This window comes from Pogoniulus pusillus, chromosome 12 (assembly GCF_015220805.1).
Source record: "Pogoniulus pusillus isolate bPogPus1 chromosome 12, bPogPus1.pri, whole genome shotgun sequence".
NCBI classification, from domain to species: Eukaryota; Metazoa; Chordata; class Aves; order Piciformes; family Lybiidae; genus Pogoniulus; species Pogoniulus pusillus.
In genome coordinates this window covers 14,120,876-14,139,795 of record NC_087275.1, presented here as the reverse complement: position 1 = coordinate 14,139,795, position 18,920 = coordinate 14,120,876, and the positions used below count along the sequence as shown (strand labels likewise).

The following is an 18,920-nucleotide window of genomic DNA, read 5'->3' as shown; positions in this document are numbered from 1 at the left end:
GCAAATGCTTTCCAAGAAAAAAGCATCAGCTTCTATTGTCTTGGTTTACATTTTAACATGTTTAACTATAGGATTAGCTCCTCAATGCAGTTCAGTATAGCTTAGTCTGCTTTGGTGATTGGTTGTGTGCACATGCACGTTGTTTGGCATTACATTTCAGTATTTGGCTTAATAAGAACAAGACTGTAGCTTCTTAATGGATGTGCTCACGACGTCCTTTTCAAAGGGTATGTGCATGTCCACAGGGTTTTATATGCTTACACTCGAAATGTCAACATTTGCTCCTCTTGGAATGTAAACACAAAAAGGGTTAAAGGATTAAAAAGTAGTAGAGATGTTTCCCAGATAAAGCAGCCCCGTTTTGAACTAAAGAGAGATTTTTTCCAGTTTAGCTTTTCAATGAGAGTGGCAGCAATTGGCAGGAGGATCTGACTTTTACAACTATGTTTTGAATGTATGAAGTACGTTGCTTAGCTACTTAGACGCTAAGCCATGGCTGCATGTTTTGATGGGCTCTGAATACCGTCATGCTAATTTTTTTAACATCCAGATGTCTTGTTCTAAATGGCTTGGTTTTTAGGCATGGGGTAAATGTGTGAGGTACATTTTCCATCCTTGTTTACTAACTGAGGCCACCTTGAACTCTGTGTGTCTGTGTCGACAGAATAATATTTGGAAATCATTTGTCATCTGAACACATGGCCTCTGCTCCGTGTAACTGTTATGTGTAGTTAGAATCTCACTTTTGCGTGCCTGCTGCCACACAGGTCTCTAATATAGTTCTTATCTTCATTCTAGAGTGACATTTACTTACTTTTGGCATTAAAGGGGCTTTTTTGAAAAGATAGTAGCTTTGCTTTACTTTCTTACAGAGGAAGAATCCTGTCAGAGGTCTGACATGTCAGGACCAAAAAGGTGATCATTTCCTAAGAAATCCTGTGAGAGTTCTCATTAAGGCGACTTGGCTGTAGGAAGGAACCAAGTCAGTGTGAAGGTGTGTGGTGAGATTGAGGAAGAGCTTGTGAAGCCTCCTTCCCCTGGAGATTAGAGCACTTTGTTCTCAGTGGCAGTGAAGTCAACAGTGAATTTAGAATTTAGTCCGTTTCAGCCATTTTTATTGTGAACAGCTCTCAGAAGCTGGAAGCAGGTTATCTTCTGTCTTTGGGTGTTTTGTAAGTGCAACTTGCCAGATTTGTCACGGTAGGAAAACATTCATGACTTGCACACTACACTTGAACTTAGGCTGTTCTTTCTGGAGATCCAGCTTACTGTGCAATTATCCTCTTGTATTCATCCCATCTATTTCATTAGTGACCTTTAGCTATATTTCAGGCGAGCTGCTGAATACAGTTGAATACATTTGGACAAAATCCAGTTCTCTGCCTTTCGTACTTCTCTAATTCCGAATCATGTGAAAATTACAATAGGTATTTCTCACGGTAGATACAGGCAACAAGAAAAAGAAAAAATACTTTCCTAAGTGCTTGTTAGCATCTTCTGAGATAGTACCATCATGCTTGACTCCATCAGAAAGCTCATATTAGAGCCAAAGGCTACTGTTCTGCCTTTCTCCATGCAGTATGGGTCTTGGTGTGCTTTAGTTTAACTGTCAATCTGATGGTGCTGTTGAAGTTTAAAATCAAGCTTTGGATTTGAGCCAGCAGTGTGCTCTTGTGGCCAAGAAGGGCAATGGTGTTATCCTAGGGTCCATTAAGAAGACTGTGACCAGCAGGCTGAGGGAGGTTCTTCTCCTCCTTGACTGTGCCTTAGTGAGGCCAGATCTGCAGTATTATGTCTACTTCTGGGCTCACCAGTTCAAGAGAGGTGGGTAACTGCTGGAGAGCATCCAGCAGAGGGCTACAAAGATGATTAGGGGACTGGAGCATCTCTCTTACAAGGAAAGGCTGAGGCCCGAGACCTGTTTAGCATGGAGAAGAGAATATTAAGGAGTGCATCAACATTTGTAAATATATATAGGCAAGTGTCAAGAGGGTGGGCCAGGCTCCCTTCAGTGGTGTCTACTGATAGAATGAGGGGCAGTGGGCACAAATCAGAACGTAAATGTTCCACCTAAACATTACAGAATCACAGAATTAACCAGGTTGGAAAAGATCTTTGAGATCATCAAGTCCAACTTACTACCTAACACCATCTAATCAACTAAACCATGGCACTGAGCGCCACATCTAGTCTTTTTTAAAGCACTTCCAGGGATGGTGACTCCACCACCTCCCCAGGCAGCCCATTCCAATGCCAGTCACTCTTTCTGTGAATATTTTTTTCCTAACATCCAGCTTAAACCTGCCTTGCTGCAGTTTGAGACTGTGTCCTCTTGTTCTGTCAGTGGGTGCCTGGGAGAAGAGACCAACCCCCACATAGCTACAACTTCCTTTCAGGTTGTTGTAGAGAGCAATTAAGGTCTCTCCCTTGAGCCTGCTCTTCTCCACGCTGAACAACCTCAGCTCCCTCAGCCTCTCCTCATAGGGCTGTACCTCAGCCCCCTCACCAGCCTTGTTGCCCTTCTCTGGACATGTACAAGCATCTCAACGTCTTTCTTAAACTGAGGGGCCCAGAACTGGACACAGTACTCAAGGTGTGGCCTAATCAGTGCTGAGTACAGAGGCAGAATGACTTTCCTGGTTCTGCTGGCCACACTATTTGTGATACAGGCCAGAATTCCATTGCCTTCTTGGCCACCTGGACGCAAAACTGGCTCATGTTCAGTTGGCTGTTGATCAGTACACCCAGGAAAAAAAACTTCTTCCTACTTGGGATGATGGAGTACAGGAACAAGCTGCCCAGAGAGATGGTAGAATCCTCTGGAGACTTTCAGAACCCAATCGAGCATGTTCTGTGCAACCTGCTTTAGGCAAAACTACTTTAACAGGGCGGTTAGACTAAATGATCTCCAGAGGTCATTTCCAGCCCCTGCTATTCTGTGAATATGTCAGCTGTGTGGATGATGATTTCATTGTGTGGAGCACATGCTTTCTTCAGTTCTAGTTCCTTCTTCTTTTTTACTTCTCTGTGTTATCATTTTCACACAATTATTATCCTGTATTAGTAGGACAAGTTCACTGTACCAATTATCAGTAGAACATATTTCACTAATGTTTATTATCATTACATCAGGGAAATTATAATGTGACACTTTTGTAGTGTTTTCACCAATTTTGTTACAAATCTAATGCATTTAGATAATATCCCTGAGGAAAATAAAGTGGTACCTAATTTGTGCAGAAGTAACATGATGCTCATCTACAGAGATGGTGTGGCATTTTCCCTTGGAGGAATTATGGGTTAAGCAAGTTAAATCACATATTTTTTCCTTTATCATTCATCATGTTTTGTGGCTGAAACTTTTTTTTGTCTTTCCCCTCCTCACACAGAGTACAAAAGGTTTTATCTGCATTTTCCCAGTATTTTAAAATCATCTGTGGCTTGCATAATGCTATTTAGGGAAAAAAAGAGGTTGTTAATTTGGACATCCAGAGCTTAATAGCTTAATCCAGTTTAGGCTGTATTTCTAACAGTTTATTGTAAACCCTCCCGAAATGATGACTTCCTAGGCTACTCATGCCTCATGTACTCAGCTTTGGTGAGGCCACACATCGACTATTGCGTTGAGAGCATCTCATTACAAGAGGGATGTTGAGCTGCTCAAGCAAGTGCAGAGGTGGGCAACAAAGCTGGTGAAGGGTCTAGAGAATAAATCTTTTAAGAAGCAACTGAGGGAGCTGGGGCTGTTTAGTTTGAGAAAGAGGAGGCTGATGGAGACCTCATGGCTGTCTACAGCTACCTGAAAGGACATTGTGGAGAGGTTGGTGCTGGTCTCACACGTAAATAGTGATAGAACAAGAGGGAGTGGTCTCAAGCTGTGACTGGGTAGGTTTAGACTAAATATTGGGGATTTTTTTTTTCATTGAAAGAGTGGTCAGGCATTGGAATGGGCTGCCCAGGGAGGTGGTCAAATCATCACCCCTGGATGTGTTTAAAAGTTGTTTGGATGTGGTACTTGGGGATATGTTTTAGTGTGCACCTTGTAGAGTAGAGTTATCAGTTGGACTCGGTGATCCTGAGGGTCTTTTCCAAGCAGAATGTTTCTGTGATTCTGTGATATGGGGAGTGTAAGAACATGGCTAAATATCCAGTCTGATGAGGAGGTAATTTCTGAAGCCAGCAAATGCAGACCCCAGGTTCAGAGAACAGGGCATCACCTAAGCATTGGGTTTTCTTGATTTTGACCTTAGCTAGAATTCAGAAAGACAACTCTATATATTTCACATTCAAATGCCCAGAACTCTGTCCTGAGTGAAGCATATTGACCTGAAAGGAAGATGATCCCAAGTTAAACCAGTGGAGGAAAATACGTGACTTCTGTTTTGATCTGTATGGCAGGTATCCCACTCCTGTTTTCCCAGAAAGTTGACTAGACTTAGACCTTTTCTTTCAAAATATGGCCATGGGAGAACAAAGAAGTAGCTTTATGAGTGTTTACTTGATTTAGGCCCTGTATGTGGTGCCCTAACCTGGACAGCCCCCATGAGTGAGGCTCAGCAGTATCTCCTTGGGGAAAGGACTTTTCATATCAGACTTCCTCCAGGGCAGCTTTCCACTGTTTCAGCTTGTAAAGTCTCTCTTTTTAAGTGTCATAGTATTGACTGAGTGGTGAAACAGATGATTCCCTAGTTGCTCTGTTTACCAGTTAGTCCTTATCTTAAGTACCCTTTGTTTTGTCTTAGGTCTTGTGTTTCTTTTGACTTCCAGATATCATGCACTCCTTGGGTGATACCCATAGCACTCTGAGTGAACCTTACTTTCCCCATCGTGTGTTGTTCTGCTTTCCTGTGACACTGATACACTTTTGCCCACTTTGCAGAGTGGAATGTGAGAGGGTGGATGCAGAGGTCCCAAATACCTCCTGACCCCACTTTCCCTTCACATGGCTGTGGTGGGAACACTGCTGCAGGGAGTTGAAAAGTCATGTTTAATTCCTTCCTCTGCTTGAGGGATTTTAGGTCAGTATCACCTGCCTCCCAGGAGAGATCCTTAACCAGTTGGTTGTGAACTGTTCCAGGTGTTAAGGAAACTTTCCACTCCTCAGAACAAAATTATGTCACTGTTTAGAAAGTAATTTAAGATTCATATGGTGAGGAGAGAAATCGTGACCTGAAGCCTCTGACTGGCGCACACTGCTCAGAGCAAGGTGGGCTGAGTTTCCAAAGCATGGAGAGATGATTCTTTCTGTATTTTACCAAAGGACTGTTCAGTGTTAAATACAGAAGCAGGCTGAGGAATAGGGACCAAAAGGTAGATCCCTCCACCAAGGACTATAAACACTAACTGCAAGCTGGAGTTAGGGAAACCTTTGGCACAGAAGGAGACACAACTCCCTGCACACAGAGATGTGCAGACCTTCATTCTCAGCCATCATCTTTTGTAAACCATGAGCACACTCCTAATAAACACACTTCAAAATATCCTCATCTCTGAAAGGAATTTGGAATTGGATCACCATCTTATTGGGCAAAGGCTTTAACTGGTGAGCCATTATGAAGAAACCAGAAAAGCAAGTCAACAAACATATAGAGATGTAAAAGCCGTTAGCTGAGCTTTAAAAGAAGGTGATGTGCAGCTGTGCCTGCCAAGTCTAATCCCATTGGTTTCTTGTACATCTCATTAGAGAATGTCTGTAAGCTTAGCTTCCCTTGCAGGAATAGATGGAGAAGCATTAAGCATCTCAACCCCAGTCAAGTTTTAGTATAAAAGTGCTAAGGTGCTCAGAACTATGTGGTTTTAAAACTGGGTCCATAAGATCACAAATTGCACACTATATGAAGGGTAAATAACTAAAGACCAGAGGACATGTGAGCCAGTTTTATTCTTCCACCCTTACATTCCACCATATTGTCCATGTGGTGCTTTGCATCAGGTCCGCAAGCTCTGGCCTAATACCAGGTTTCACTAAACAGTTTATTCTTGCTTTTAAGCCTGCCACATAAATACAAGAATTTCAGGTAAAATGAATTAACTGCTCCAGTGGCTGCCACAAGTTAGCTTCATTCTCAGCAATGCCATGTATAGATGGCAAACAGCCAGCTGCTCTAGATGTGCTTAAAAGTTCCAAGAAAATCTGGCCTTTAATAAGCTGTCTAATTAGCTACTCATCTTCTGATGTACAGCTCAACTTTCCTGGGACATTCCTTTGCCAAAGCTTAAGACTTAACATCTATTGTCTCCTGTCTAGCAAATACACTCCCCAGTTATTCTTCTGGTTTGAAACTACTGTAATGCAGAGTGAAGACCAGACTCTCCATTCTTTCTTTACAAACATTAAGAGACAGTTATTCTTCAAAGCTTCTGCTGCTTTGCACTTAAACAAAATAATTATTAGAAACTGATTTTGACTATCATGTGAGTCCTCACTTTCTTAGTGCTTTCTATGGAGTGTGAAAACTTGAGGAGACGCACACAAACTTTTTAAATGGTATAATTTTTTATATATATATATATATAAAATTATTATTTTCACAGGGCATAAAAACTTTCATAGTCCTCTCAGAAATTTTGCTTCATGAAAGTCTGAGACTACTTTCCAAGACTGCCCAGGACAACTAAAAATATGGCTATTGATACTGGTCACATATAATCCATGGTTTATACCAAAAGAAATATTTTGCCATAAATCAGTGAAAGTGTAAACAGATGTGATTTTCACAAATGCCACTTGAAGTCATGTTATTGGAAAGGACTGTGTAGATATGGAATGATGAATTAATCCAGTAGCAAACTTTTCAGAATGTGTGTCTCAGAGATGCTACTTGGTAGGCTTCAATTACGTACATTATTATTTTATTTGGTGCTATGAATATAAATATAGGAAAGGTCAAATCATGCAGAAGCAAGAGAAATAGAAATAAATGAGACTATATGTTGGGAACATACTGGAGCCGAGTCTCCAGTAATCTCACTAAATAATTATGGACAATGGCAATATTAGCTTTAAAAAGGCATCCTCATGAAGTCATGGAGGACTGAAGCCTCCAACAGAAAACTTAGCATATGCTCTCTGTTCAAAGCACAGGCAATACATGACTCTGGGATGCATCTCATCAGGTCCCATAGACTTGTGTATGTTCAGGTTTCTCAAGTGGTCAAAAACTTTGCCTTCGCTTACAGTGGGAGGGACTTTGTTCTGCTGGTCTTCTGGACCACAGTCCTTCAGCCTCAGCCTTCTCATCTGTTGTTACTAGCTTACTTGCCCATCCAGGAGGAGTTATGTTTTCTTTGACTTTCCTTTTCTGACTGACACACCTGCAGAAGATCCTCTTGTTATTCTTCACATCCCTTGCCAACTTCAGCTCCAGCCACAGCCTGCCTTCCTGACCTCATCCCCACACAAGTGAGAAGCATCCCTATACTCTTCCCAAAAATCCTTCTTGCCTTTTAGTTTGGTCAGCAGGTCTCAACTTAGTCATGCTGGTCTCTTCTCTTCCTTGCCCAATTTCAGACAGTTGGGAGTTGAGAGCTCTTGTGCTGTGTGGCAAGTGTCCTTAAAGATCTGCCACCTCTGCTCCGCTCCATTGTCTCAGAATGCTGTTTCCCAGAGGGTCCAAATGACAAACTCCCTGAAGAGCTGGAATTTTGCTTCCTAAAATTCAGGGTCCTGACTATGCTCCTTGTCTGATTTGTATCTCTTAGGACTGTAAACTCCACCAGTGCATGATTGCTGCAATCCAGGATGCCTCCAATCTTGACATCCCTGATGAGCTTGCCTGCACTGGTTTTGCAGCAGATGATGGGGTGGTTAAAATCTCTCAGCAGGATGAGAGCATGTGAACATGATGCCTCCTGTAGCTGGAGTAAGAAGACTTCACCAGTAGGCTCCCTTTGATTGGGTGGCCTGTAGTAGGTTCCAGCCACAAGGTTGCCTTTGTTGCCTCAGTCTCTAATTCCTACCCATAAGCTTTCAATTTGCTTGTGGCTATTCTTTAGGGACATCTCTTCACACTGTATCCATTTCTCAACATAGAGGACAACACCTCCTCCCCTTCTTCCTCCCCTCTCTCTTTGGAACAGCTTGTAGCCTTCAGTAGCCACACTCCGTCCGCAGCACTTGTCCTGTCAAGTTTCAGTAATGACTATTATATCAGAGCTTTCATATGGACATAGCTATTTATTTTTTATTTTGACTGAAGGGGATGTAACACAATCTGGTGCATACCTTTCAAAATTTTGAGGGTGGTATTGCTTACCAGCCAAGAGTTGGAAGGGCTGCTTACCATTAACATTCCTGTAGTAGTTTTCCATGCTCCACACTTCCCATCAGAAGTAACTGAATAAGTTTATGAGATGCCTGCTTAGAAAGATTGTGTTCTTTTAATTACATTTGTGTTATCAAATCTGGAGAACTGTGAGGTCTGGTTGCATTTGCTGACAGCACTTCATGGCCATATCACTGGCATGGCTTTTTCTTTTAGGAAAGTGGAAATAAAATCATGCACTCACATAAGGCACCTGTATATTGGTATGATTTTGTGCACACTGACAGCAGTGCTGATGTATCTTAGCAATAATGACCCCTGAATGTAAGAAAAGGCCAAACAACATGGCATCTGCCTGCAGGGATAAAGCCTGAATTAATTCATTTTATACTATTTCTGGTTCTGTCAACTTGAGAGTAATGTAGACCTCCCCCACTAAGCTACTTACTGTCTGATTTATGTGCTTTTTTGTACTTGTGTTAGGAATTTCAGTTCAACTGCTTGTGTGAATTCAGTGCAAATTCCATTAGAATAAAGGTACCTTAGTTCCTGTATAATTTAGACTCATTTACTTAAATCAATCCTATCACTGGAAAAAGATATTTTTGTTGGCACTATGCACATGCATTTTTTTCTGAGTTTTGTTACTTGTGCTGCTGTAGGTAAACCACTTACAGTTACATTTATGTAGAGTTTACACTGTGTAAACTCTACCCTCAGAGTGAATGGTCCAGATTAAGAAGTAACATTTAAAAGGCTGAGTGGATATGAGCTCGAGCAAAAATAAAAGGTGTTTAAGGATTATATTTTCCTTGTTGGACATGTCCCAGATGTTTGATGCTATAACACAGTCTCACTTAGGGCCTCTTCCAGCATTGATCCAGAGATGCTGAAAATTCCATGAAGTTTATTTGCCTAAATAAAACTGGAAAAAAGCTTGCATTTGTTTTACTTGAAAATTAGCATCCTTATTCTGTACCTTGCCGTAACCCATGCAGAGCCAGAATCAATGTCTAAGGAGTTAATTGGATGCCAAGGGTGGGAGACAGTGGGGGTCAGAAGGAAAATTGTCTGCATTGCTACAGAGTGGAAGTTTTTCTTAAATCATGGATTGTGAAGATCATAGAATGGTTTAGGTTGGAAGGGACCTCAAAGATCATCCAGTTCCAACCGCCTGCTATAGGCAGGGACACCTCCCCCTAGAACAGGTTGCTGAAGGCCTCATCCAACCTGACCTTGAACACTTCTAGGGATGGAGCAGCCACAACCTCCCTGGGCAGCCTGTGCCAGTGTCTCACCACCCTCACTGTAAAGAACCCTTCCTAACATCTAGTTTGAATCTCCCCTCTTGCAGTTTAAACACATTACCCCTTGTCTTGTCATTACAAGACCATGTAAACAGTCCCTCCCCAGCCTTCCTGTAGGCCCTCTTCAGATACTGGAAGGTCATTATAAAGTCTCCTCAAAGCCTTCTCTTCTCCAGGCTGAATATCTGGGAATTGAAATACTTTTGAACTTTATTCCTTCTCTTCCTGTGAGGCTGTTTTGTTTATTGTTACTGTGATAGTTAAATCCTGGTATTAAGTAGCACCAAGAGTACATTTACCAAAAAGAGTTCCCAGACTCCTGAAAGTCAGAACTGATACCAAAATTCTTGTTCCATCTATGTATTATCCCCATGTAATTCTAGTTTGAAAATGTCTATTTCCTTCTTGGTGGGGGAAGGGAGGATAAAAAAATGCACCACTTTTTTTTTTAAAGATATCTTCTGTTATGGTATCTGAGGTCAATGCATTTTTCTTTGACTTCAGTAGGATTTGAATCTTGGGTGTTTTCAAGTTTTCCTAAATTTGAAACTGTCAAAGTCAGTGAATATTTCTGACCTGAAGCCTCCTACAGGACATATGTTATTCAGATAGGTTTGGGTTTTTTCTATGAAAGGCTTCAGAAAGGAAAGTCATTACAAAAGGAGATATGAAGGGAAGAAGAAAGTCCTAACAATTAAGAGGAAAAGATACTCTTTGATAATTTTGATAATAACATTTGGTAATACTTTCCTGCCTTAAAAATAACAATTTCATTCAACCACAGTGAAATGCTAAAGTGTTCTAAGTATCATATAACCTACTTTTTCTTTCACAACTAAAGTATATATATCTACATTCAGACTAGTATTCTTCCCTATGCTTCAGCAGAAGCACTAAAACATTACTGCTGATAATTAAAACACTATGTCTGACCAAAGCTGCTGTTATCATTATACTTATCACTATCATTCTGGAACAGAAAGAATAAACCTCAGGCAACCTGTGTGGTTGCCATATCTACAAGCAGGAAAGGCGATCAAGTTGTTGCACTAGTAAGACAGAGTCATATCACTGACTCTTTAAGCAACCTTTGAGTGTTGCATAAAAATTGGGTATTTTTAGTAATACATTGTATTTCTTGGCAGATGCATGACATCAAGTTTAATATATAGCAATCTAATTTCTTTAAGTGCAGATATAAGACTTGCCTTTAGGGAAAGAAGGTGATTTCTGGTTCAATGACTGATCAGGAGTCTGAAGCTTTCTCTCTGTGCTGCGCTTCATCTTCCAGAAATAAAAAGAATAGTCTATTTTTATTGTCAATGAAGAAATGTGTTTTGAATACCTGACTCAGTGCAGGTTTGAGCCTCTGGATGCACTGCAGAAATAAAAATTTAACGAGGAGCAGTTAATTACAGAACACAGTCAAGTTCTGTGATATGAATGAAAATACTCCCACTGACTGTACCAGGCATAAAATTGGGTCACTGTGCTTTTAAACTGCACTGGCATCTTTAGCTGGAAGCTTCTATGGATGTTTTTTATCCAAGTTCTCCTGTTTGCAAAATTCTGGTGACTTTAACCTGTTGTTGCCTGGGGCTGTAAAAAACTATTTTAACGATTATTTTTTTTCCCCCTTTCCTGGGCAGGATTTATGTGGGCATCATTCATGTGATACTCTGGGAATGGCAGACGTTGGGACCATATGCTCTCCTGAGCGCAGCTGTGCGGTGATTGAAGACGACGGCCTCCATGCAGCTTTTACAGTGGCTCACGAAATTGGTATGCAGTGCCTTTTCTGTTCGCTTGCCAAACCAAACACGTGTAACAGCTGCATTAGTAACCAAAATACTTTGCAATTAATTCCAGATTTCCCCTGGTCCAGATACTCACTTGGGGATTCGGGCTGTATACATATGCACTTCAGAGTTAACTAATAAGGGATCAGAAGGCAAGTGAAGGCACACAGTAGGTGTTTCCTTTCTGACAGTGTCGTTTCTAAGCAGTAGTTGAAGTGAAAATTCAAAGGCTGCTGCTACTGTCCAAAGATGTCAATACTTGTCCCTCCTGAGAAAGCATTTACCTTATCTATTGTAATTTGCATTCATTCAGTGTACACAGAGTGGAAAATAACTCACCTTACGTGGCTCTACTCTTACGTAACTACTTGGGGGGCACAGCATTTGTTGCAGAGAAAGGCTTTTGTGGGTGAAAACAGAAATCTGATCTTTTCCTAAGTGTTAGGAAGTTCCATCTTCCTGGCAAAATACAGTGCTAATGGAAATCTTGGAGTAAATAAAATAAGATTTAGGTGATAAAGGTCTGGTCAAGAAAACTTTAACTGTTTCAGTTTTCACCTCAGTGGGCAACAGTTTAATGTGGGAGCCTTGTGTGTACCCTTCAGAGAGATTTATGAAAGAATTAGTAACAGAAGAAAGTTCATATTCTGACATGCTGACTGCTGCCATCTTGATTACTTTCCTTTTACTAATGTTTTGTGAGCTATATTCCCTGGAAATACTTTCAGTATGAGGGCTATTCGCTTTGGTGAGTGAACAGCAATTTGAAAGTGGAGAACATTTTTTTTTAACATTCTTGGAAGGAATTAACAAGGAAAGGAGAACTTTCAGAGGGAGCCAGTTGCTGAATTGCCTTGTACCTCATGCCAAACCAAAGTAAAGTTTGCTTTGGGAGTATCATTGCAGTAGTTCAATTTTCAAGTAGCTAGCAGGTAAAGCCCAAGAGTGGCGTGCCTTATAGATGCATCTGGCTGAGCAACCAGAGGTCACCAAGTATGAAAAGGCAGCTGGTATATCAGCAACCTCACTCTTCACTGATTAGTAAACTCAACCCTACTGCTCCTGCGGTGCTACAAAGAAATGAAATCAGTAGTGGCTGGAGGGAGATCATGCATTGCATGAAAACATGAAATGTTGTGGCAGAATCAGTCCTCAAAACAGGGATTTTATTTTAATAAGCATGAGAATAATTATGAGAGAAAAAGCTCCAAGAAAGAACTAATTCAAAGCATGTGGAGATAAGTACAGCAAAACATCAAATGCAACTTCACATCAGATGAGTTTAGTGGTATCAGACTTGGATGCTCTGAAGCTAATGACCCATCACAAACTGGTCTAGAAACGGTACAAATGGAGAGATTGGTGAACTTACCCCATCACTCAGAGAGCAGTCTACTAGAAGGACTACTCGTACGCAATCATAGAATCATAGAAATTTAGAATGTAAGGGGCTGGAAGAGACTTTGAAAGGTTGTCTGGTCCAAGCTCCCCTGCCAGAGCAGGATCACCTAAAGCAGATCACACTGGAACACATCCAGACGGTTCTTGAATATCTCCAGAGAGGGAGACTCTGCAACCCCCCTAGGCAGCCTGTTCCAGTGTTGCATCACCCTCACAGTGAAAAAATTCCTCTTCAGGTTCACATGGAACCTCTTATGCCACAACGTCCACCCACTGCCCCTTGTCTCGGTCACTGGGCATCACCAAGAAGAGGCTGGCTCCGTCCTTGTAGCACTCACCCCTTACATATTTATACACATGAATGCACCCCTTAGTCATCTCCTCTCCAAGCTAAAAAGCTCCAGCTCCCTTAGTCTCTCCTCATAAGGAAGATGTTCAACTTCCTTAATCATTTTTGTGGCTCTGCATTGGACTCTCTCAAGCAGCTCTATCTCCTTCTTGAGCTGAGGAGCTCAGAACCGGACACAATACTGCAGATGAGGCCTCACCAGGGCAGAGTAGAGGGGAAGGAGAACAACCATCAACCTACTAACCACAGCCCTTCTAATACACCCCAGAATGGCATTTGCTCTCCTGGCCACAAGAGCACACTGCTGGCTCATGGCCATCCTTTCATCTTCTTGCACCCAAAAGTGATGCTTACTGATGAAAGGTAGTGAGCAGTGGTCAGTGTGGATGAGGAACTTATGATGACAGTGTTGATATGTCTAGTGCATGAAGAAGTGACTAATGTGTTCAGGCTGCATTTTGTCAGCAGCAAATACATGTTTAGGTAGATTAAAAATGGAAGAACATAGATGAATAAAGATAAGGATGAGCACTAAATATGCATATTATTACTTTGAATTCCACACAAAGAAAAAGAGAAGTGAATTTTTGGAGATCTAGAAGCATGTTTTTGAAAGAGAACCATTTTCATACCTGGATGTTTACAGGAATTGTAAAAGCTGTAATTTTCAAGGTAAAAAATGCATGAACTGAAATGAGTAAGTACCCTAATGAACAAAAACCCTCTAGTCTGAGGTTGTTTAAAATAACATCCCTTTTTTTATATACTCACCATAAGATATTAAGAAAGGAGGGGTGTCAAGTCACAAAACTATCTTTGTTTGTGTGGCCTGAAGTGGAAGAAGTTGAGAAGAAAACAGCTGAAATTGCTTGAGTATTCATATTAAATTAGAGGTCAAAAAAGGATGAAAAATAAAAGTGTGGCATGGATACCCTTTAGTTAAGCACTTTGGGGAAAACCTCACTTTATTTTATTTGGAGACCAGATTTCTTCCTACAATGCAGAAGACATGAAGTTCCCCCTGTCCTGTGGGCAGGGTGTAGCTTTACTTTTCTAGAGGCTTAGTTAGTAGGTGGAATTCAGCTGGCATCATAGGAAAGGGGCAAGACAGTGGGGATGCTAAGGGCTCTCAGCTTAAGATGCTCCTTTTTGTCAGTAGGAAGAGCAAAGTGAGCTGCTAAGTCAATTAGTCACCATCTGCAGTTTTTCAGATAACCCTACTGCATGTGCTTGGGTAGCAGATACAGCATCATTAACATGGACTTAATCCAGAGAATGGCTGTGTGTCCTCACTTTGACTTCCAAGGGGATCTGAATGCTCTTATTTCCTCTCTGAAAGATCCAAGAGCATTTTTAAGGATCAGATTCTTTCTCTGGAAGGCAACCAAAGTAAATGGAACTGTAGGTCAGCTAAGGAGGACAATGAACAGACCAGGGTCTCCGGCTGGATACATGCATAGCAAGCCAAAATACAGCCTGCTTGAGAATAAGCCTGCCACTTCTGTTGCCAGGGTTTCTACTACATTATGTTAGATGTTTAGTTTATTCCTTTCAGATGAAATAGGTGAATTTTGACCAGTGGATTTTGAGGGAGAAAGTATGAATGAACAGTAAAGCTTGCAGAAGTCTCCCAAGAGCTGTAAATGAGAGCACAGAAAGCAACCAACCTGTTAGTACAACTTATTAGCTGACAATAACAGGTAGCTATCCATATATATAGATTGGCAAGATGGGATGTGAATCTTCTCTTGCTTGTATGCTTGTATGTGGGAAAATCAGGAATAATTTGTCTGCAATGTCAAATGCAGAAAAGGAGGATAATGGGAAAAACCCAAACAAATGAAAAAGAAAATGGAAAAGAAAACATGTTGTGTTATAGGGGTGTCTCTTTTAACTTAAAGCAGCTTATTCAGCTATGCCTTCATGGCTCTGTTGGCATATCTGAGCTCTCTTAGGCACAGTAAGGAGGCATTCTCCAGTTGCTTGTTATCATCAACCTATTGGCTGTAAAAACAAAAATGATGTCTCCGTATTTTTCACGTGTTTCCATGCTTTACAGAGGCATCTGGAGAAAAGTAGTAAAGAACCTGTGATTGCTCAATAATCTCAACATTTATTTAGTGTTTCACACAGATCAGCACCAGCATATTGCTTCTCCATGTATCTCTTATTAAAATAGCCATCAGGAAACAAAAATAACTAGATTCTCATTATAGTACTCTGGACTTTTGGGTTGAGATTTGTTGCTGTAACTGTGTTGAATTATAAGCCAACTGTACAGCCCAGGAAGATAAGGATGATCCAACAGATACAGTCAATAGATACAGTCCTTCAATTTGAAGTTATGTTCAACAGTTCTTATGATGGGGTATATTTAATACTTTGTTTAGTAGTCTGATTTGATGCAGTCACAATCTGAAGTTTATGCTGACATTGGCTCCCTTGGAGTCTCTGTAGGGTTAACACTCCAGGGGGAGTAACCCTGAACCTGACCCTAGGTGGTCTTGACCACTCCCCAGGGGTGGGTCTGAACACCACCAGGTGATGGTTAGCCCACTCCCCCTTCCTGGCCCATAAAAGCAGGGGGACTGCCTGTTTGGCTCACTCTGCATCATTCCCTGCTCCCTGCGTACCACCATCACCATCTGTTCCTGGCTTCTCTTTTGTTTCACCATGTGGCTGTCACCCACGAGGCGGACAAAGCCATCACAATCAGGTTGTATTTATACCTTTTGTATTTGCTATTTTCCCTAACCTTTGTAACTTCCCTACCCAGATACCTTTTTAAGTTATTGTTAAACTTTTCCTTTTTTTAACTTCCAAATTGAGCAAGAGTGATTTATTTGGGTGTGCTTACCTTTCCTCTCTCTCTACTTCTAATTCCTTTCTTTTGGGAAAGGAGGAGGAAGAGGGAGAGGCACTCTACAAATTGTTATTGGTTCTGTCAAATTTATTGGAGTCTCTGGAAATTTAAATTAGAACCAAGACAGAGTCCCACAAGCTTCAGTATAGAGAGCCCACCATGCTAAAGGGTTTCTCACTTACAAAAACAAAGCGAAGACTTCAAGAGAATATAAGTGGAGCTACTGCTTTTATCAATAGGTAATTTCCCAAAATCACAAAGGAAATCTCAGGGAGAGCCAAAGATTAAACTTGTTTCTTGAGTTTTGGTCCAATCCTTAAACACAAAAGCATCCTTCCTTCAGTCTTTAAGCAAGCAAAGCTAGAGTGTAGTTTAGTGAGAGCTCTATGAGTCTAATAACTTAAATTATGTGTATCTTTATTCTTTCCACTGATGTTAAAGAACTATCTTTTGTTCTTTTTTTCTTTTTTTAAGAGGAGATAAAGAAAATGCACTGGTATTTTGCTCAGTGGCAATGTTCATTTGACCTTTTACAAAGTTCCACTCTGTTATGCAAGCACACTGGCATGCTATTACTCCTTCTATCCTCCTGAGTACTATGGTTTACTGATGGTCTTTTCAAGTGATTTATTTTTAGGATATAACTTTTAAATTGCTGCATGGAACTAATTCAACTTCTGTTCATTAGTTTACTTTTATCTTTTACATATGATTTTAGAGAAGGGGAAGCCAAAGGGCAGCACAAAAGCAATCTTCAAATACTCTATAAAAAAATTTTGATGCAAAGTTCTATATAATAAATCATTCTTGTGTCCACCTGGGACAGCATAAGCGGTAATGGCCTTAAATTGCAGCAAGAGAGATTTACTTTAAGCATTAGCCAAAATCATCTAACCAGAAGGACAGTTAAGGGCATAAATAAATTGCTTGGGAAGGCTGTGAGATCTCCATTACTGGAGGTTCACAGGAGCTGGCTGGCTAAAACAGCTGTAGGTTAGGGTATATGGATCCTACCCCAGGGCAGAGAAATGCACAAGATGGCTTTTTGAGGTCTCCACTCGGCCTCATTTTCTATGGTTGTGAGTAGTTATCACAACTTTCTCCACAGCTATACTGTGTAACACCTAGACCCAAGGAACTGTACAGAAACTAAACCTAAAAACTAGCAATGTGCATGATATTTAAATGATAACCTGCCTATCCATGTCCATGAGTCAGAAATACTCTTATCCCATATTTTGCATGTGCTCACTTTGTGTACACTCAAAAGTAACCAAACACAGTTGTCTCTTCCGCTGCTGAACATAAACTTTGATTTCAAGGCTGTCAAGATAGAGCAGATAAAGGCAAGCTTCAGACTGGACAGGTACAAATCTTTTGTAGCCTTTCATTAAATTGGACTTTCTGATCCTGAGGGTCTTTTCCAACCTGGATGTTTCTGTGATTCTGCGAAAGCTAAACCTTCACAAGAGGTAAAAAGTGGGGCAGAAAATTTAAGGGATGCTTCAGAAAACAAACAGCTGTACAAAGGGTTGCTAGTTAAAAATTCTTGACTTGCCCAACAATATTTTAATTAACTTACAGTGTTGCATGTAATATATAATTGTTCCACCTGAAGCACACATGGTGCTTGAAACAAACCCTTTTTCAGTGAAGTTGAGAGAGCTTTCATGGAAGAGGGGGGAGATGGATGGGGGCAACTGATAGGATGTTGAAAAATTTGAGTCCTGAGGTTCTGAATATGCTACCATATACTTCACCACATACTTTGAAGTCTGAGTTAGGGGATATTTGCCTTGCTAATGTCTGCAAAGTGATTCTTACAGAGTGGTGAGGAGGTAGAGGTTCTCAACAGGAAACTTCAGGAAGTTACTCAGACACAGTACTAACATTGCCTGAGTTTTCAGAGGTTTTTAGGAGCTGTGCTGATATTTGTGTACATCTGACCTCATGAATAATTAGATTAAACAAGCACTGTGCACTGAAAAGTTACTGCAGATCCTGAAACATCATATCTGAAAGCCAAATATGTAGAGTAAGATATCAGTATCTCTGTAACTGTGAGGGAATTGAAAATAAAACTGTTTTGCCTAATGTTTCAGAACAATTATCAAAAGTGACTTAAAAGGACATGGTTTAGCAGTGAACTTCGCAGTCTTTGGTTTATGGTTGGATTTAGCAATACTGACAGTCTTTTTCAGACAATGATTCTGTGATTCTAAAGGAAGTCCACTTCAGCTTTGTGTGCCTAAAACCCTGGTCTTCCAGATTGCAGGAGAAAATAGAGATTGCTTTCTTCTTTGGCAGTTAAGTGCTACTGATATGGTCATGTAATTCTTGTGCAGCAAGTACTTCAGTACAGAGAGGAAGGCAACACTACCCAGTAAACAGGCAGCAGGCAGGGTGGTTTTAATGTTCTTGCATTAGCTGCTGTCACAGAGTTCATTTGTTTACCATGAGTGGCCATCAGTTCTGTTCTTTGCAAGTTACTTTGAGTTGGACAGATGTGAAATGAGTGTCGCCATCTTCTAGTGTTTCATTAAAATTGCTATTTGCCTTCTGCATGCCCCACCGAATAGCATAGCAAATGTAGCATGGACCTCCAAGACCACATCTCTTTAATGATTATCTGAGCCTGTGTGCAGACAGTGGTTTCTGATTGCCCAGTTGGCATTGCCTGGGCAGAATCTTGCCTGCAAATTGTCTGTCTGACGAGGGTGATGTACCTGTGATCTCCCATGGAAGTCTGTTATAACAATCCATTTCAGCAGGAGTTTGTTCTGTGTAAAGTCTGCAGGGCTGGTGTATGAACGTCTGAGTGTGCCTTTTTTTATGTCAGCTCCTGAAAAGGAGCTGCGCTTCAGACTACTGTTTTGTTCAGTTTGAAGAACTCTTTTAACCTAGAAATATTAAGAGCTGCCTCTGGCCTGGAGATTT

At 40.9% G+C, this 18,920-nt stretch overlaps 1 protein-coding gene and 1 long non-coding RNA gene across 2 annotated transcripts in view; one reads left to right on the top strand and one right to left on the bottom strand.

Annotated features, from left to right (window-relative positions):
* Positions 1-18,920, bottom strand: part of LOC135180120 (uncharacterized) — a 123,379-nt gene that overhangs the window by 38,093 nt on the left and 66,366 nt on the right. The window lies entirely within an intron of this gene.
* ADAMTS5 (ADAM metallopeptidase with thrombospondin type 1 motif 5) overlaps positions 1-18,920 on the top strand; it is a 53,965-nt gene that overhangs the window by 3,656 nt on the left and 31,389 nt on the right. The window contains exon 2 of the mRNA XM_064152373.1: positions 11,221-11,353. Within this exon, the coding sequence (XP_064008443.1) occupies positions 11,221-11,353 (133 nt within the window). The remainder of the gene's footprint in view (positions 1-11,220; positions 11,354-18,920) is intronic.